Here is a 21,075-nt window from a genome sequence, read left to right as displayed (position 1 = left end):
TTTGTGGAAATGTTGCATCTGTCAAATGTTCTAGAACAGATATTAAATTACCAATTATTTTATTGATTGGATTCTAATTTATTGATTGGTGCAGTTTTCCAACATGGTACAATTCTATTACTAATAGTCTAGAATACAACTTTATTATAGGGTGGACATGTGTTGCATCTTGGAGACACAGTATATAGATAAAAAAATGGCTGAATTTCATTGACCATCTATAAACCAAATGATGTCCCCTGTTGTGGTAGTACGGCTTTAAGAGGCTTGTGTCTGTCCACGCGATGCAGTTTACACACAAGCAGCAAGGTCCCACATCCTGGTACTTTTCAACGTTGTCAAGGAAGGCATCGATAGAGAGAAAGGCTGGCTCGAGGGAAGTATCTGCTGTGTCCTGACAGTATATCTGTCCAAACGTTCACAAACTGTCCCGGAAAGTTAGGTGTAACTACCAGGTAATGCATATGCATGTTTTTTCACACCTTTTCAACCATCCTACTCTTTCACCGCTAGCTTGGTTTTATGCTTTTCGATTCATTTAGACAAGGAACACACGCAGACAGGCGGCAGTCCGTGTGGACAGGGGAGGAGGAAGAGATTGTCCATTGTACGCTGGTAGAGACATTAATATCACCAAATGTGTCACATTTTCCGGGGGTTTTTCGTTTGAATTTGTGGCTATGCTTTAGCACTCGTCGGCACACTGCGTTTGGTATTCGTATGAGAATAAATAAAGAATGAAAAATGGCACACGACAGACATAATTTGTGATAGACGGAGGACTTGGTTTAAAGAGACAGTGCCATTTGTTCTCTTCCTGGTTGTCGTGCATGCTCTTTGATGCTGGCTGTCAGAGAGCGAACACAGCCTGCATTTGGATGCGTTGCAGGATTCATATGGCAAAAATATTACATTTGTATAGTCTAAATTCCGAGCCACAAAATATTTTATTAATTAGGCCAATATTAATTAGTTAAATAGGGTGCGCACAAGTTATTTCTTGCTTCCTTTCTTTTATTAAAGTCAATATCTAAGCCAGCCAGAAATTGTGTTAATAAATGCCAATACTTGACAATGATATCAATGTATAATTTACTGTATTGAATATTTAGCTTTAATTTTGGGATGGATAAATGGGGTGCAACCATGTGGTTTGAAGAAGTATGTTTATTTATTTGGTTCCTAAACTGGCAACAGTTTAAAACAACTTCAAGATGTGATATGTCAGCAAACAATCAAATTTCCCAAGACCTATTAGATTAGTATATTTGTCTCGCTAAGCGTGTTGTTTATTCTCATTTTCAGGACCGTCTGTTAATGTCAAGATGTGGCGGGTGACCACCAGAGATGGGAGACAGACATAACAAGACCTATAGGATGTTACTCAATAGCATACGACAATGTAGGCTAAAGGCTGACGGCATCCATATCAGGTGAACATTGGACGAAGGAGAGTGGGATGAGTGAAGATTCTGCAGCCAGCACAGTTTGGTGAAGAGCACGAGAGGTGACCAATCAGCAACTAGCATGCCAACCACCAAGGGAACAGGAGGGGCTGGCAGCCCACGGGGTCAGCGCTACCGTCCAGCCTCAGAGTTCGACGATGCCACACTCGCCCAAAAGAGAGAGTACTGGAAGACCAAGAAACGAGAGCAGAGGGCCAAGCTGTCAGAGGTCAAGAGGGCAAAAGATACAAACAGAGTGTGTAACTCCTTGGGCAGAAATGCAGTCCATAAGAACCTAACCTCTATGGTGTTGAATCCCAGTGCCTCTTGTTCAATGGCAGGGTCTGCCCCCACTTTGTTGAATAGCGACGGTTCCTACCAAACCAATGTCAGTGGTGCACCTGTAGTTTTATTAAAGGGAAAGGGTTCTGCTGTCTCCTATCATCTGAACCATAGTGTTGGGGAAGAGGACCAAAACTCTTCCTCAGCAAACCAAAAGGAGAGGTGGTTCCAGAGGATAAAACTTGACAAAGTCTTGCCTCAGTTCCCAACGTCCAGTGCAGGTCCAGGAGAAGGTGCGATGGTCTGCAAGATGGCGGTGAAAAGTTCCCCAACAGGGGGCACTGTGATCGGACCGGTTACCTCAGCCAAACCCAACGGAGTGCTGTTCAACAGTGGCTCCTCCTTGCCTCTGGGAAGAGTGGCAGTGAGACCCTCAGGTTCTGCACCTCGCCAACCACAGAGCGGAATGACTATTCTGAATGGCAGCTCTCCTGTAGTGTCAACACAGAAGCATCTGGCCACCCAGAGTGTATCAAGGCCTGATGCGTTAACTGAGACGCAAGTTACAGTGCGTGTTCAGCCTGGACCGCTAACTGCTAACATTACCTCAGGGTTGCCCATCGTGACCAATCAACCTGCCCCTGTCCTCATTCACAAACCAGAGGGTAGGCCTATAGGGATGAAAGTAACACAACTAGGTGGGACAAAGTGTGTCCCGGTCACAGCCCAAGAAGTTAGTTGTATCAACGACATATCAGCTACACTGGAGACTGAGGAGGACAAAGCCGCCAAGCGCAGAGAGAATTGGCGCATCAAGAAGCGAGAACAGAGAGCGAAGCAGGCGGTTAGGTTAACGAAGGCTAGAGAGAGAATCACGAACATGGAGATAACGTTGCAAAAAGCTGGAATGTTACCCAACGTGGTCATTGAACGTCCTCCGTCTGCTTTGAGTGGACAGGGCCATAGGCAGTGTGTTAACAGAGTCAGGGTCCCGTTCATCTCAGCCGGACGCCTGCTGAAGAACGCCAGAGCAGTGGCTAGCGTTGTAGTCAAAAGGGAGTCTGAGGATTCGGTCCTGGCTAAGCTAACTGCAGTCAACGCTAATCAACAGACTGTCCAGGTAAAAGTAGAGAATCCGCAGGACGCTGAACCAACAATGCAGACTGGCATGGCATCGAATGTCATTGGTTTTAAACCAGCAGGGGAACCAAGCAGAAGGCTCCCAGGTCCAGGGCAGTTTGCCAACACTAGCCAAGGTATGGTCCGTTGTAGGACTCCGAGACAGAGGTTCATTGAAACCCAAAGGAATTTCCTGGGTCAGAGAAACATGAGGAAGTCCCCCTGTCATGCTACAGCCTTCAAAACCCGCAACGCACTCCGAGAGGACCCAACGGAGACCCCCGAGCAGAGGGTGGCCCGGAAGCGGGAATACTGGCGTGTCAAAAAGCGGGAACAGCGAGCTAAGCTGTCAGTGGAAGTCCGAACTAAGATGAAGGAGAAGGATGCTCTGATGCGAAGAGTCAACCGGTACCAGAGCATATTGGAGGATATGAGGAAGGCGAGAGCGGCGGGCTGCAACACACTGCCACAACCAACAGGAAATGGGCCTACCCACACCAGCGCCTCAGAGACCATCGGAGGGTTCATCAAGGAGGATGGTACATTGACCAATACCATTCCCCAAATGTATCTCATCACAGAAGCAAAAGAGACAGGGGATGAAATTGGTGGCATCGGTGGGATGCCTGTTAATAATTCATTTACCAACACAAATATACACCGCCAACACCAACTGCTTCCCAAACCCACTGGTGATACATCTAGTAATGTGGTACATCAAATACGGGTCAAACCACCACCTCTAATCCGTCCTGCTCAAGTTAATGTCTCCTGTCCTCCCATCGGCCTATCAATCAGAAAGCCTCCCAGGTTAATTTCAGGCAGCCCCCCGAAAAACCTCTCTAATCCACACACAGTCGTCCAGCCCCAGAGTCGTATCACCCTCACACACCCTCAAAACATTCAAAACACCTTTCCTGGTTTGCCTACAGCGATACCGAAGCCGGCTAGCTGGGTCATGCAGATGGCTGTCAAAGCTTCTACAGCATCAGCAGCGCTCAACTTGGACCCAAATCTAACAGAGGAGGAAAAGATGGTTAAGAAGAGAGAGTACTGGAGGGTAAAGAAACGAGAGCAGAGGGCGGCCCGCGCCACCCGCCTAAGGCAAGGAGTTCAAGCTAGGGGAAAGACTGCCTCACAGAAGAGGCGGAACCAAAGGTTAGCACGATTAGCCGTCGCCATTCCCAATGTCAACAACACACTGACTATCAAGCCTCTCTCAAACACCAGTGTGTCCACGTCTCCACAGGGAGACCAAATCAAACAAGAGAGAGGATCAACCTCAACAGACGCTCCATGTCCTCCACTGGAACAACCCCTCTGTGTTGATATCAAACCGCCCCGGTGTTCACCGCCACCACAGACCGAGCCACCAGACCCAGCCTTGAGTGCTGACAGCCAGGCCACCACTCTCTTGGTGGTGGCTTCTATGAAGAAGCTGCTGGAGGAATCGCTCAGCACTGTGGCTGACTGGAAAACGGAACAGCCAGACTGTATTACAGAACAGCTGCCTTGTAAAAGTGATCCTCAGACATGTTCCTACAAGGATGCTTCTGTCCAGATGGAGATCAAGCCAAATCTACCTCTGCTCACCCTGGAAGAGGAGGAGAAGGTCTCCCTATCTGGTGACCTATCGTTGGAGGTCAAAGGATGGCAGGTGGACGCTGACGCCCTGCCATCCTGCCAGGTAACCATTTGTCCATTGAGCCCTCATCCTAAGGACTCTTCCCTGTCAAGTCCTTGCACTGAAAGTCTGTCTTTCCCAGCTCCCTCTCCCTCCGAACCCCCCTCTCACACACCCACACCTTCTTGGTCCCACACGGCAGCTTCCGTAGGACCACCTCTCCCTCGCAGAGCCCAGAGGCTGCGTGCCAAAAAAGCAGGACACCACCACTGCTGCTCCCCAGAACCCCCAAAGCTACACCATCAGCCTCAACAACAACAACAACAACATGAAAATCAACATCAACAACCACCTCATCAACAACATCAAAATCAACAGCAACATCAGCACGCCCCAGCGGTGACAGGCCAGAATGTGACTCTGGAGAAGAAGAGGGAGTACTGGAGGATGATGAAGAGGCAGCAGAGAGCTAGGACGTCCAGGCAGGGAGGAGGGGGGCTGAGACGGGGGGACTACGGCAGACGACTGGCCCTCAAAGCAGCACAGGTGTGTGGATGTCATTTGTAATCTTGATATTACATTTCATCACTGCAGATTTCGTCATTCACAATGGTGGCCCTATACCTATCATTTCAATTAAATTTGAGGCAAAAGTATGTTTTGGGGTTATGTCAATTTGAGTGTGGAACTGATATGTTGTTTGCAAAGCATTGTAGGTGCTTACAGAATATACTGTACAGTTGTCTTCTGGTCAAGTCCAACTGAAATACCATGAACCTATACTGAACAAAAATATAAATGCAACATGCAACAATTTCATAGATTTTACTGAGTTAAATTCTTTCGGCCCTAATCTATGGATTTCACATCACTGGGTATACAGATACGCATCTGTTGGTCACAGACAACCTTTAAATAAAAAGTAGGGGCGTGGATCGGAAATCCAGTCAGTATCTGGTGTGACCACCATTCGCCTCAAGCAGCGCGACATCGCCTTTGCATAGAATTGATCAGGGTGTTGAATGTTGTACCACTCTTCAATGTGTGTGCAAAGTTGCTGGATATTGGCGGGAACTGGACACGCTGTTATACACATCGATCCAGAGCATCCCACACATGCTCAATGGGTGACATGTCTGGTGAGTGTGCAGGCCATGGAAGAACTGGGACATTTTTAGCTTCCAGGAATTTTGTAGAGATTTTGTAGAGATCCTTGCGACTTGCTGTGCATTATCATGCTGAAACACGAGGTGATGGCGGGATGAATGGCATGACAATGGGCCTCCAAGATCTTCTCACTGTATCTCTGGGCATTCAAATTGCCAACAATAAAATGTAATTGTATTCGTTGTTTGTAGCTTATCCCTGCCCATACCAAAACCTCACGCCACCATGGGGCACTCTGTTCACAACGTTGACATCAGCACACCGCTCATCCACACAACGCCATGCGGTTTAGAGTGGCCTTTTACTGTCCCCAGCACAAGGTGCACCTGTGTAATGGTCATGGTGTTTAATCAGCTTCTTAATATGCCATACCTGTCAGGTGGGTGGATTATCTTGGCGAAGGATAAATGTTAACTAACAGGGATGTGCACAAAATTTGAGAAAAGCTTTTTGTGCGTACGAAAAGTTTCTGGGATTTTTATTTCAGCTCATGAAACATGGGACCAACACTTACATGTTGCGTTTATATTTTTGTTCAGTCTATTTGAGGAAGAGGGGGATATATATTCTGAGAACTGGACAAGCAAACAAGTACATTTTTGTAAAGATCAACAAATAGATCAAATAACCTTGGTTATAAATGATTCTGTATATTATGACATAAAACTAATGTAAACGTATTCATCGATTTGTGTTTTAGGTTTCGAATCTCCTCATTGTGAAGACACACACACAGAGGCCAGTGCAGAGAAGCGGAAGCTTCAGTCTACACACAGCACCATTGCTCAAACTGCAGTCCTCCCCACTTCTCCAGCCTATATCTCCCCAGCCTATATCTCCCCCTGCTTCTGGACCCAAGGCTAGCCTCAGCATGGTCACCAACATCCCTACACTTCTGGTTGTAGACCCCACCAACTCCAACATGGGACAGCCATATGATACAACACAGCTCAACCCTCCTGTCAACTGTACCAGTATCTCCAATTCACCCATTGGTCAAACAGGGTCCCCACAGACATCTCATAGCTTCAGTACCGTGTCTCTCCCCATAGGAGGTGGTGTCACTGTCCCCCCATTGAGTGAACGGAAGAAAGACGGGCTGCTATTGGTGGAGAACCAACAGGAAGCGGCACCAGGATCCAACGCTGACTCGCCCCGCGTTCTAAAATGGAGACTGCGAGTGCAGGAAACCTCAGACACCGATACCTCACCCATCGCTACTCTCACACCTCCTCCCAACCCTTTGACTAGCATAAAACTCTTACCCATTCAGCCTCCCAGTCAAACATCCTCTTTCACCCCAACACAGACTCCTTTCAAATATCAAGGTGCTCAGATTTCTCAAAGTGGGAATGTACAAAATGTACGATCGCCTACATTGCAGGGGCTCACCAAAAGCCCTATCTACATAAGCCCAATGGGTCCGCCCAAGCCAGTGCCGGGGGAGTCGGAAGAGGAGACTCTGAGGAAGAAGAGGGAGTACTGGAGGGTGAGGAAGAAGGAGCAGAGAGCCAGGAAAGCAATGAGAGATGGGGAGATGACAGAGAAGAGGCCCTCGGTCAACTGGCAGCACATCCCTAACACTCATCATCCTCAACAGCTGCTTGAGGAGATGGAGACACAGGTAACATTTTCAATGGTCAACATTTCAAAGAAAAGGCCATATAATATTGTAATAAGTCAGAATTGTATGTTTAACCATTGACTGAACCGTAACTTTGCTTAAATCATGCATTGATACCAAGGGATGAGGATTCAGCCTTGGGTAAGTTTCATTCCTCTTGGTCAGTTCATTTTTTTTAGGGCTGACTAACTCTTTGTTTTTTTTTCTCAACCAAAGGAACAGGATCCTGACCGGTGGTGCAACACCTCCGAGGACTCTGAACTACTTCTGAGGTGAGAGACAAGTTTTCAGACTTCTCTCTGACGTTTCTGTTACCTCAATCTGTGTGTTGGTAGTAATCATAACTGTGATGCCCTTTTTTCCATAGTACTTCCACAGAGACAGACATGGGCTACTTTCCTGACTTTGGCCAAACTGAACCTTTAGAAGGTAATACATTTGATACTTCTAGATCTTTTAAGCCTAAATCTAGCTATAGCTATAGGTCTTTCTTAGAGTAACCTTGTTGCCTTAGTAGAAAATGTGGCTAACTAGCCCAAATATTTATACAAATATGTTGGACCCCTGGCTAGTCGAAAGTCATCATGGACTAGTAGAAATTGCAGTCTACTGGCCCGACTGACCAGTTCCCAAAATCCTAAAGTTCCATGTCTCACAATACCACTCTTTCCTCTAGACGAATCAGAGCTCCTTTTCCTACACGACGATCTTGGCGACAACTACGATGGCGCCATCTCGGATGCTGTATGGAGGAATCGCTACCTCATGGACTACGACCCGCTGAACCAGCTGCTGGTGTGCATGGTGTGCGGGGAGCTCCAGTACTCCCACAGCCTGGAGGGGGTGAGGGCCCACATCGACGAGGCCCACCCGGATACCCTGAGCCTGGAGTCCCCGGAGCACCTTCGCATCCTAGAGGCCTGGGACGAGCAAGTGTCAAGGAGAGAACGCTTCTTCACCAGCCAGCTGCAGCAGCACAGTGGGACAATGGGAGGTAATTAGGTTATATTATACAGGAGGGCCCAGAGTTCTTCCTGTTCCTGGCGATGGGGAAATTTGGTATTGAGTATTTCTGTTATATCCAAGCACATTTTGTTTCAGGGGACAGTGCCAACCTCCCAGCAGAAGTAATGGTTGATACAGAAGACTCGTCATACCCGACGAACAGCAAAAGCTCTAGAACGATTAAAAGACTCTGAGGGCTAAGGTGAGCATTTTAGCCTTCATTACTGTACATTGCACAGACACCATCCATGTCTGTATATCATAATGTTGACCATAGCGCTCTATATACCAAGGGGTGTATTCTTATCTGTCTGTAGGAACACATTTTTATGACACGTTGTTTGACAAACTCGTACATTCTCCTACCTACTTGTCCTAATTTGCAGAAGCACAAATAGCTCAATTCCAGACAGCATAAAACAATAGAGGAAGTGAAAACATTTCTGCTGTTTTCTTTTGTGTATTATCTTTTCCGGAGCAGTTCCTCTACAAAGGATGAACTAAACTTGGAACTATATAACTGTATAGGGGGCATGGCAAGCGTTTACATCATTCACTTTGGGATAGACCCACACATATACGCACAAATGTATCTTCTTGCTGTTTTTTTGTATTTTTTTTTTTACCCCTTTTTCTCCCCAATTTCGTGGTATCCAATTGGTAGTTACAATCTTGTCCCATCAACTCCTGTACGGACTTGGGAGAGGTGAAGGTCGAGAGCCGTGCGTCCTCCGAAACACAACACAACCCAACCAAGCCACACTGCTTCTTTGACACAATGCCCACTTAACCCGGAAGCCAGTTGCACCAATGTGTCAGAGGAAACACCGTACACCTGGTGACTGTGTCAGCGTGCACTGTGCCTGGCCCGCCACAGGAGTCGCTAGTGCGCGATGGGACAAGGACATCCCTGCCGGCCAAACCCTCCCCTAACCCGGACGACACTGGGCCAATTGTGCGCTGCCCCATGGGTCTCCCGGTTACGGCCGGCTGCGACAGAGCCTGGACTCGAAACTGACGCAGAAACTCTATTGGCACAGCTAGCACTGCGATGCAGTGCCTTAGACCACTGCACCACTCGGGAGGCCTTCTTGCTGTTTTTGATAGCGCCATTTTGTAGTGATCATCATTCACTACTACTACTACTACACCATGTCTCCTGTGCCCTAAACCAAAATAATATAGAAATGAGGGATGTCACTGGGCTCTATAATGTCATTGTGCTTTATAACATACTAAAGCACGGTCAGGGCTCTCCCTCAGTCCACAGCACTGGGTTAACTTAACATCCCTATTATGTGTCCATGACAAACAGGTCAGTGATCTTCTTCAATCTGAATGAATGTGTCCTTACTCCTCAATGTATCAGGATCAATATGATCCAGGCTTTTAAGGGTAAATAGCAGACATGTGAATTTGACTTAGAGACCATGGGTCAATTGAAATGGTCTACAGGTGATCAATTGTTCAATGATTGATATTCGTCTGTACATACAGTACATTTTATAATTTTACTTAATGATATGTTTATTTAATATTTCTCACAAATACTATCAGTTTTGTATAAAGTTTTGTACTGTATTAACAATTTGTTATTCAGGTCCAAGACCATCAGTTTTATTTCTTCCCTTTTCACAAGGGACATCCTTGCATGAGGGTATTCTAAATATGTCCTAAAAAGTACTGGTATAAATATTTTTCTTGCAGCATACTGTATCTACAAGACTGACTCTTCAAAATACTTATTTGACACACAAAACAACATTGTTTTCATAAATCGTTGTTCTGGAATATAAAAATGTTCTTCCTTTGAATAAATGTAAACATTGTTTTTGTAATGCTGATTTGACAAATGTATTTCTGCACTGTAAATACAACACAAAATCGTTATGTTTAAAGGGGTGGTGAAATGTCAAAACCCTTTTAATGTATAATTTGATTGCCTATCACTTAATTGTTGCTCACGTTTTGTTTCTGATCTGATTTCATATTTCCTTGTATATTTATACTGTATACATTATTTTTAATGCCTTTATTTAGTCTGAACAATCAGTCAGTGGCACAGATATAGATTATTACATTTTTATTTAATTGTATCCCTGATTTAACAATCAATTATCAGCATATGTATTTTGTATTACTTTTTAAACAAACAAAAAAACATGTAAGATCCATTGGCCTGCTGCTTGGATGTTTATATACTTCCTATATGTAACAGAAAATGTGTGGAATGGACTTCCATTTGTATTGTTTTTGGTTCACCAATATGCTGACATTAACGTCCTATAGAGCACAAAGCTTTGGAAGTCAGTCTTCTGTTGTCTTAACAGACTGAAAATGCATTGAAACAGATTGTACTGTGATTTTTCTTGTACAGCTGTAGCAAACTGTAAATGTACAGGGGACACTGACCAAGCTGTATGATTATACCTGTTGAGAATGTACCTCTTTGAATTGGTTCCTACCTTGTTTGTCTGTTTTAAAAGGGAATGTTCTAATGCCTTTTCGGTACTAATAAACCCTTTTTCTATCTTTTAAAAGTGGTTCTGATTTATTGCTAGCTGGCACTATCAAGGAGGGCGTATATGAGGCCATATATTTAAGTATTGTTGACAATGGGGATAAAGTTAAGTCAATGTGCATCACAATTCACTTCAACTGTCCAATTTTTAAGGTGATACATAATTACCATTAAGGCAACTGAGTTAATGTCAATGCACACTAGTTTCAACACTGTGATTTTAGGTTGTCACCCTTCACTGAGATACAAAGTTGCAAACATTAATGAAAATACTAGGAAAACAGTAGGGTACGCATAAGACATAACGTACATCAGTCGTATATTTTTCCTGATTTGAGGTGTTCTTGAATCTTGACACGGTGCTAATTAAAAGTAAGCGCAAGAGCCTTGTCAAAGACATTTTACGACAACATTAAATGAGTTTAGAAGGTGTCGGGTTAAATAAATACCTAAGCTTGGTGGGTACAGTATACTTCGGTATTAAATCCACATATTTAAGGAAATCCTATTACCAGGTTATGAGGGCCAGGAGTGACCTGACAAGGAAGAGTTAGTTATGATAAAAACTCTGGTAGAGAAATGGGCTCTGTCACAGTCCTGTAGCTGTTTACTGCTTCCCTCTCAATCGCTACGGCGATGTTCCTCCTCCACAACAATGTAGGGGTCCGTCTCTTCCTCTGCTGATATATAGGATCCTGACTAGTCTCCCTGCTGCTGAAAAACATCCCCACAGCATGACGCTGCCTCCACCATGCTTCACCTTAGGGATGGTGCCAGGTTTTCCTCCAGACATGACACTTGGCATTCAGGCCAAAGAGTTCAATCTTGGTTAGATCAGACCAAAGAATCTTGTTTCTCATGGTCTGAGAGTCTAGGTGCCTCTTGGCATTTGAGCCAATCAGTTGTGTTGTGATGAGGTAGGGGTGGTATACAGAAGATAGCCTTTTTTGGTAAAAGACCAAGTCCATATTATAGCAAGAACAGCTCAAATAAGCAAAGAGAAACGACAGTCCATCATTACTTTAAGACATGGTTAGTCAATCCGGAAGATTTCAAGAACTTTTAAAGTTTCTTCAAGTGCAGTTGCAAAAACCATCAGCCGCTATGATGAAACTGTCTCTCATGAGGACTGTCACAGGAAAGGAAGACCCAGAGTTACCTCTGCTGCAGAGGATAAGTTCATTAGAGTTAACTGCACCTCAAATTGCAGCCCAAATAAATGCTTCACAGAGTTCAATTAACAGACGCAGCTCAAAATCAACTGTTCAGAGGAGACTGCGTGAATCAGGCCTTCATAGTCGAATTGCTGCAAAGAAACCACTACTGAAGGACACCAATAAGAATAAGAGACTTGCTTGGGCCAAGAAACACAAGCAATGGACATTAGACTGGTGGAAATCTGTCCTTTAGACTAATGAGTCCAAATGTTTGATTTTTGGTTCTAACCGCCATGTCTTTGTGAGATGCAGAGTAGGTGAACGGATGATCTCTGCATGTGTAGTTCCCACCGTGAAGCATAGAGGAGGTGGTGTGATGGTGCTTTGCTGTTGACACTGTCAGTGATTTATTTTGAATTCCAGGCACACTTAACCAGCATGGCTACCACAGAATTCTACAACAATACACCATCCCATCTGGTTTGAGCTTAGTGGGACTATAATTTGTTTTTCAATAGGACAATGACCCAACACACCTCCAGGCTGTGTAAGGGGTATTTGACCAAGAAGGAGAGTGATGGAGTGCTGCATCAGATGACCTGGCCTACACAATCACCCGACATCAACCCAATTGAGATGGTTTGGGATGAGTTGGACCGCAGAGTGAAGGAAAAGCAGCCAACAAGTGCTCAGCATCTGTGGGAACTCCTTCCAAACTGTTGGAAAAGCATTCCAGGTGAAGCTGGTTGAGAGAATGCCAAGAGTGTGCAAAGCTGTCATCAAGGGTGGCTACTTTGAAGAATCTCAAATATATTTTGATTTGTTTTACACTTTTTTGGTTACTACATGATTCCATGTGTTATTTTATAGTGTTGATGTCTTCACTATTATTCTAAAATGTAGAAAATATTAAAAATAAAGATAACTCTGGAATGAGTAGGTGTGTCCAAGCTTTTGACTGGTAACAACATTGAGAACTGTATGTTTGCAGTGCATCATCTGGAGTTGCACCTAGCCAATGATAACTGATAAATGAAATCTAGGTTGTTAGCGATGCGGTTGAGACTGAGGCGGGCCAAGTCAACAAGGTCCCCAGGGAGCTGCAGGGGGACGGGGAAGGGGTTGGCGTGCTTGAACTTGGGGAACCATCAGAAGATGTGCTGGTACTTCCTCATAGGGTGAATCTTGTCCCTGAAGATCTGGACCTTAAGTCTCGACATTTGGCATGATACCTGATGATACAGAACATGAATGAATGACACAAAAAGGGTCTGTCAATGAAATCTCTAGCTTCATATTTTAATGGTTTGAGAGCCACTGTTCTGAAAACTGTGGGCCAAATCGCGCTCTCTCGCTCTCTCACACACACCAGTGTTACCCCTATATTCATTTAGCAGGGGCTGGCAACCGCTGCTAAATTGTTGCCGCCACGAAATATAATAAATAAAAAAAATAATGTGGGGTTTGGTAAAATGTTGTCAGTATAAATATAAATGACTAAAAGCAGATGTAAAGTATGTAGAAAAGATAATGGACCTATATATTTTTAAATAAGATCATCTTTGACAACTAACAACCACCACTAAAAACTAGAGTCAGAGCGAATCTAAAATTCCAAAAGTGTCATGGCATGGCATTGATTTTGTTACATTTGAGTCACTCAGATAGCATAAGCCATGGCAAAATGTGTAGTATTGCAGGAAATTAGCTTTAAAATAGCAAAACTGTGTCTGAGGCCAAGAGGAGGGTCATTCAAATATTTGGTCGGAGACCACGCAATTGGCCACGCCCACTAGCACGCCCCTACGCTAACTTTGCCACCACTGCTGAAAAAAAATCGTAGGGGAAACAGTAAACACACAACACAAACACACCCCCCCCCCAACCACCATAGTTCTCCATCTGTTCCAGCAGGTGCACCCCACACTCCTGCTGTCGGGGGTAATGGTTGAACATGCACTGGATAAAGTTCCTGGGCACAAACACCTCCTTGGGGAAAACATCCAACAGCTTGTTGTAAACTGTAAGGTCCCGTTCCACACCGAACTCTGGCACCTTCTTCAAGGCTGTGTAAATTAACTCTACGTGACCTCGACGCCATATGCCCCTCTTACTGAAGACATCCACCACTCCGTTGAAGGTGGCTTTAGTCTTGGCCTTCCTGGCCACCCTCTCAAACAGGTCATCATGAGTTATCAGTGACTTGTCATTTATTCTATCCTCGTCCTCTTAGGTCTGTGGGTACGAGCTGGCTCTTATAACATCCAGGGCTGCCATGTTGAGGCACGCCTCAGTGCCTGTTGAAGACGAGGAAATGCATTGACGAGGAGATACAAGCAGTCAACATAGTTCAACAAAATGCATAAAAGGGTAACTTGATAAACCGTAGTGCAGGGCTCTCCAACCTTGTTCCTGGAGAGCTACTATCCTGTAGGTTTTCATTCCAACCCTAATCTAGTGCATTTGTTTCTAATAATGAATTGGTTTATAAGATGAATCAGGTTAGTTACAACTGGGGTTGGAGTGAAATCCTACACGATAGCTCACCTGGAACAGGATTGGAGAGCCCTGCCGTAGTGCTCCTAACTCTAACGATCATCCATCGCTATCCACTCAAATTTAACTACCATGTCGATGTGATTACCTGGGGAAATTCCTATGGATTTAGGGTGTGACATACCTGGCCACAGGTGTTGTGTAGTGTAATTAGGGAAAATGCTGTGGCTGTCTGACTCAGGGTAGCATGTTGGACAGCTGCTCTGACAGAGCGGGCCAGGAACCACACACTCTGGAACCGTAGTAGACAGCGGGCACAGTTCATGGTACATGCATCATGTGGCTCCAACAAAAGAGAAAAGAGTGAAGCTGACATGATTAACAAGATAAACAGATGGGACAAATAGTACAGGGACACTGAATCTGCACTAATATTAATATATTGTGGCTGCTTGCAAAACATATGTGCAGATCAATCTCTGTGGTTTTGATGGAAGCATGACAAAACAGACATAAACACAGGAAAACATACTGTATATTTTACCTAGCTATAAGTAGCCATGTTCAATTTATGACTATGTCACATAGTATGTGACAATTCAACTTCTGAGTGACCTTAGAAGCTTGCAAGTTATACGTAGAGGTAAAAGTGTGGTGAGATTAATCTCCATCGTATCAAGTCTCCTTCAGACATGTCACTCCATGGGGATCTCCATGTAGAACCCCCGGATGCATTTCCTGGTTCAACCGGGTTTTTGTTCCCCCATCATAACAAAAACAAGGACGCCGAGCTTTAGTTCCGCCATCGTGTAGATGAAGATAAGTACAAAAACACGCCACCAGGTGGCAGGAAATCTCTGTAAAATGTATAATATCAGTTGAAGAACTTTTGGATGACAGGGGGTATAACTCAAAAAGTAGTATTACAACGTTTCAGTAAGGAGCATATTATTATTACATACACACATAGCCATCGCAAAACGCGGGGATAGTTATACCATACTTGTCTCCACGAGCATAATTTGGGAAATTCTGTATGTGAATCTATTGGGCGATTGTGCACTTGTCCCCCCCAATGTTCAGCTCATTTCCTGGATTTGTGTAAAGTATTTGAGTGCATTCTTTTTTTGGGGGGGGGGGCACACAATCCTCTCTAGCAACTGCGCACGTTGCCATGCGTGTCTCCTCTCTTTTCTAAGGAAACAACTTCAGCACAAGCTCCCGAGTGTGACTTCTGACACGCTCCAGGGTCGAGTAGCAGCATGGAAAATACACCCCTAAACAAACTCCACTCCTAGAAGATAGTAAATAACTTCTGGGCAATCGGTCATGGATGGTTCTACGAATAGCCTAGGTAAGTAAAGCATCTACAATCCTATTTGTAGTTAACCATTTCAAACTTTGAGTTGCTACTTTCTGTATGTCAACCACACAGTTACTTATGTGGGTGTATCAGTCTGCAAAATGTCAAAGCAGCATGTGTAGTTTGTGCAAAACATGCAATTGAAAAACTGAAAACACACCTTTGCAATTGTATAAAGGAGTAATAGCAATTTGATGATAACCTAGGGCCAATTATGTTATTTATGTGCTTTCAGTTTGTAAGAATTTTGCTATGTTCTTGTTCACTGTTTTCAATCATGAAAATTCACTTTGTTGTATCCTCTAGGTAGGTGTGAAACAAAGTAATTTATATCCCCCATCATCTCTATTGAGAGGGTGTGCATATGGAGGTCTGGTTAATGGACCGGCAGACGTGGGAACAGAATGTTATATAGAATGTTCTCTCCCAATTGGGTAGGATTCTAGATGACTTTTTGCCAGGTTAGCTCCTTAGTTTGTGGTCTCTTGACTATTTCTATGGCAAGGCAACCCCATTAGCTACACCAATAAAGATAACAGGGATGCATTCAAATTGATTGATTTTAATTTGAATAGTGATCACGCTAAAACAACAGTCATATTCAAAGTTCTAGGGCGACAGTCCTATATGGAAGTTAGTTCAGTGCATTGATGAACAGGCTAGACACAATTGAATCTGTCCGGAGTTATGTCTGCATTTAAAGCCCTGTCAGAGTTCTACAGTCGCTGTAGTTGTTGGACCACCATCTGCACTTGAGAAACTTCAAAGGTTCCTAGATCAAGCAAGAGAGAGGAACTATAATTATTAACAGCATATTGACATGATGGGTGTTCAAGATTTTTAGTAGCCCTTTTACCCTATGATGCATGAACTAATTTGGGGGTACCTACCCATCTTTAACCCAAACATCTTTGGGCATGGTTTTAAATGGAAATAAACAGATATTCAGTTTGTGGCTGTTATTGTTTTTCCCTCCATTTTGCAGTAGCATTGGTTATGCTGCTACCGCCTTGGCAATGGAACTTTTAATGGGTTCTACAAAGGTGTGGAATGGGAGCCATTGTGGCATATCTGTATCAGTCCCACCTTAGGTGCTGATGTTTTGTTTACCGTCTTGTAAGGGGGGGGGGGGGCGGTTTTGAGAGCATCAAAACCGTGATGTATCATTCTATATGGTATTTCATTAGGATCCCCATTAGCTGTTTCGAAAGCAGTAGCTACTTTTCCTGGGGTCCTCATTAAACATATAACTTGACATAATACAGAACATTAATAGACAAAAACAGATCAAGGACAGAACTACATAAATGTAAACATGGCACACACAGCCTAGATATCAATACATACACACAATATCTAGGTTAAATAGGGGAGAAGCGTTGTGTCCCGTGAGGGGTTGATATATCTGTTTTTTGAAACCAGGTTTGCTGTTCATTTGAGCAATATGAGATGGAAGGGAGTTCCATGCAATAATGGCTCTATAATACTGAACGCTTTCTTGAGTTTGGGGACTGTGAAAAGACCCCTTTTGGCACGTCTGGTGGGGTAAGTGTGTGTGTCAGAGCCGTGTGTAAGTTGACTGCAAACAATTTGGAATTTTCAAAACATTTATGTTTCTAATAAAAATAAGTGATGCAGTCAGTCTCTCCTCAACTCTTAGCCAAGAGAGACTGGCATGCATAGTATTTATATTAGCCCTCTGATTACAATGAAGAGCAAGACGTGCCACTCTGTTCTGGGCCAGCTGCAGCTTAACTAGGTCTTTCTTTGCAGCACTTGACCACATGACTGGACAATAATCAAGATAAGACAACTAGAGCCTGTAGGACTTGCTTTTTTGTGTGTGGTGTCAAAAAAGCAGAGCATCTCTTTATTATGGAAAGACCTCTCCCCATTTTTACAACCATTGAATCTATATGTTTTGGTCCATGACAGTTTACAATCTAAGGTAACAGCAAGTCATTTAGTCTCCTCAACTTGTTCAACAGTCGCACCATTCATTATCAGATTCAGCTGAGGTCTAGAGCTTAGGAAATGATTTGTACCAAATACAATGCTCTTAGTTTTAGAGACGTTCAGGACCAGTTTATTAATGGCCACCCATTCAAAAACAGACTGCAACTATTTGTTTAGGGTTTCAGTGACTTCATTAGCTGTGGTTGTTGACACGAATATGGCTGAATCATCAGCATACATGGACTCAAAGGCTTTGTTTAATGCCAGTGGCAGGTCATTGGTAAAAATAGAAAAGAGTAGAGGGCCTAGAGAGCTGCCCTGCGGTACGCCACACCCTACATGTTTGAAATTATAGAGACTTCCATGAAAGAAAACCCTCTGTGTTATATTAGATAGCTCTGGATCCAGGTTAAAAAGCCACAAAACATATGTTTTCTCAACAACAGTTTATGGTCATTAATATCCAAGACTGCACTGAAATCTAACAGTAGAGCTCCCACAATCATCTCAATTTCTTTCAACCAATCAACAGTCATTTGTGTCAGTGCAGTATATGTTGAGTAAATTGCGACTGACTGATCTACAAATAATATTGAGTAGTTAGTTAGTTATGATTTGTAGATCAATCAGTCTCGACTCGTTTTTAAAGTCGGCTGCAATATCTAACGGGCCCAATATCACATGGAGAGGCAGACGCCCGTTTAACAACTGTGGGTAATGCCTGTCTGTCAGTATGTTTTAGAGGTCGACCGATTATTCGCATGCCCGATTAATTAGGGCCGATTTTCAAGTTTTCATAACAATCGGTAATCGGCATTTTTGGACGCTGATTATGGCTGATTACATTGCAATCCACGAGGAGACTGCATGGCAGGCTGACCACTTGTTATGCGAGTGCAGCAAGGAGCCAAGGTAAGTTGCTAGCTAGCATTAAACTTATCTTATAAAAACAATCAATCTTACCATAATCACTAGTTAACTACACATGGTTGATGATATTACTAGTTTAACTAGCTTGTCCTGCGTTGCATATAATCAATGTGGAGCCTGTTAATTTATCATCAAATCACAGCCTACTTCGCCAAATGGGTGATGATTTAAAAAAAGCGCATTTGCGAAAAAGCACAATCGTTGCACCAATGAACCTAACCAAATCAAATGTTATTTGTCACATACACATGGTTAGCAGATGTTAATGCGAGTGTAGCGAAATGCTTGTGCTTCTAGTTCCGACAATGCAGTAATATCCAATGAGTAATCTAACCTAACAATTTCACAACAATTACCTTATACACACAAGTGTAAAGGAATGAATAAGAATATGTACATATAAATATATATGAATGAGTGATGGTATAGAATGGCATAGGCAAGATGCATTGGATGGTATAGAGTACAGTATATACATATGAGATGAGTAATGTAGGATATGTAAACATATAAAAGTGGCATTGTTTAAAGTGGTTAGTGATACATTTATTACATCAATTTTTCCATTATTAAAGTGGCTGGAGTTGAGTCAGTATGTTGGCAGCAGCCACTCAATGTTAGTGATGGCTGTTTAACAGTCTGATGGCCTTGAGATAGAAGCTGTCTCTCGGTCCCAGCTTTGATGCACCTGTACTGACCTCGCCTTCTGGATGATAGCGGGGTGAACAGGCAGTGGCTCGGGTGGTTGTTGTCCTTGATGATCTTTTTGGCCTTCCTGTGACATCAGGTGGTGTAGGTGTCCTGGAGGGCAGGTAGTTTGCACCCGGTGAGGCGTTGTGCAGACCTCACTACCCTCTGGAGAGCCTTCCGGTTATGGGCGGAGCAGTTGCAGTACCAGGCGGTGATACAGCCTGACAGGATGTTCTCGGTTGTTCATCTGTAAAAGTGTGTGTTTTCGGTGACAAGCCAAATTTCATCAGCCTCCTGAGGTTGAGGAGGCGCTGCTGCGCCTTCTTCACCACGCTGTCTGTGTGGGTGGACCATTTCAGTTTGTCCGTGATGTGTACGCCGAGGACCTTAAAACTTTCTACCCTCTCCACTACTGTCCCGTCGATGTTGATAAGGGGGTGCTCCCTCTGCTGTTTCCTGAAGTCCACGATCATCTCCTTTGTTTTGTTGACGTTGAGTGTGAGGTCATTTTCCTGATAACCATAAACATCAATGCCTTTCTTAAAATCAATACACAAATATATTTTTTTAAACCCGCATATTTAGTTAAGAAATTCATGTTAGCAGGCAATATTAACCAGGGAAATTGTGTCACTTCTCTTGCGTTCAGTGCAAGCAGAGTCAGGGTATATGCAACCGTTTGGGCCGCCTGGCTTGTTGTGAACTGTGTGAAGACCATTTCTTCCTAACAAAGACCGTAATTAATTTGCCAGAATTGTACATAATTATGACATAACATTCAAGGTTGTGCAATGTAACAGCAATATTTAGACTTAGGGTTGCCATCCGTTCAATAAAATACTGAACGGTTCCGTATTTCACTGAAAGAATAAACGTTTTGTTTTCGAAATGATAGTTTCCGGATTTGACCATATTAATGACCTAAGGCTTGTATTTCTGTGTTATTATATTATAATTAAGTCTATGATTTGATATTTGATAGAGCAGTCTGACTGAGCGGTGGTAAGCAGCAGCAGGCTCGTAAGCATTCATTCAAACAGCACTTTCCTGTGTTTGCCAGCAGCTCTTCGCAATGCTTGAAGCACAGCGCTGTTTATGACTTCAAGCCTATCAACTCCCGAGATTAGGCTGGCAATACTATAGTGCCTATAAAAACATCCAATAGTCAAAGGTATATGAAATACAAACGGTATATAGCGAGAAACAGTCCTATAATAACTACAACCTAAAACTTCTTACCTGGGAATATTGAAGACTCATGTTAAAAGGAACCACCAGCTTTCATATGTTCTCATGTTCTGAGCAAGGAACTTAAACATTAGCTTTCTTACATGGCACATATTGCACTTTTACTTTCTTCTCCAACACTGTTTTTTGCATTATTTAAACCACATTGAACATGTTTCATTATTTATTTGAGATTAAATTGATTTTATTGATGAATTATATTAAGTTAAAATAAAAGTGCTCATTCAGTGTTGTTGTAGTTGTCATTATTACAAATATAATATATATATATATATATATATATATATATATATATATATATATATATATAAAATCGGCCGATTTAATTGGTATAGGCTTTTTTTGGTCCTCCAATAATCGGTATCTGCGTTGAAAAATCATAATCAGTCAACCTCTAGTATGTTTCACTCACAGCTAACTAGAATATGACCCACTTACCACAGATCTG

At 43.3% G+C, this 21,075-nt stretch overlaps 2 protein-coding genes and 1 long non-coding RNA gene across 7 annotated transcripts in view; 2 read left to right on the top strand and 1 right to left on the bottom strand.

Moving 5' to 3' along the window:
• The first annotated feature begins 240 nt into the window (after positions 1–240).
• Positions 241–8,978, top strand: si:dkey-28a3.2 (uncharacterized). 3 transcript variants are annotated; one of them, XM_029759875.1, is made up of 8 exons: positions 241–455; positions 1,306–5,016; positions 6,338–7,261; positions 7,478–7,533; positions 7,629–7,690; positions 7,938–8,255; positions 8,363–8,468; positions 8,931–8,978. In XM_029759875.1, exons 2-7 carry the CDS (start codon positions 1,528–1,530, stop codon positions 8,458–8,460), a joined length of 4,947 nt encoding a protein of 1,648 aa, XP_029615735.1. In that variant the 5' UTR covers positions 241–455; positions 1,306–1,527; the 3' UTR covers positions 8,461–8,468; positions 8,931–8,978. The 3 variants fall into 3 exon arrangements, with proteins under 3 accessions (XP_029615735.1, XP_029615737.1, XP_029615734.1); XM_029759877.1 differs by lacking the exon at positions 8,931–8,978 and adding an exon at positions 8,748–8,924; XM_029759874.1 differs by lacking the exon at positions 8,931–8,978 and having other exon boundaries at positions 8,363–8,924.
• Positions 8,979–13,218: 4,240 nt separating this feature from the next.
• LOC115197902 (uncharacterized) lies at positions 13,219–14,783 on the bottom strand. Its single transcript, XR_003879100.1, has 2 exons — positions 14,625–14,783; positions 13,219–14,241 (listed from the first exon to the last, which is right to left on the bottom strand). It is a non-coding gene; the product is annotated as an uncharacterized LOC115197902 (long non-coding RNA).
• A 653-nt stretch (positions 14,784–15,436) lies between these two features.
• The window catches only part of LOC115198146 (echinoderm microtubule-associated protein-like 3), a 41,719-nt gene continuing 36,080 nt past the window's right edge, over positions 15,437–21,075 (top strand). For 2 of the 3 annotated variants that reach the window (XM_029759872.1, XM_029759871.1), the window contains exon 1: positions 15,437–15,794. In XM_029759872.1, the coding sequence (XP_029615732.1) occupies positions 15,770–15,794 (25 nt within the window). In that variant the 5' untranslated portion in view covers positions 15,437–15,769. The remainder of the gene's footprint in view (positions 15,795–21,075) is intronic. The other variant, XM_029759873.1, reaches the window with a different exon arrangement.

The sequence above is a fragment of the Salmo trutta genome, chromosome 8, assembly GCF_901001165.1.
Source record: "Salmo trutta chromosome 8, fSalTru1.1, whole genome shotgun sequence".
NCBI classification, from domain to species: Eukaryota; Metazoa; Chordata; class Actinopteri; order Salmoniformes; family Salmonidae; genus Salmo; species Salmo trutta.
This window is presented reverse-complemented; position numbering and strand designations above follow the sequence as displayed.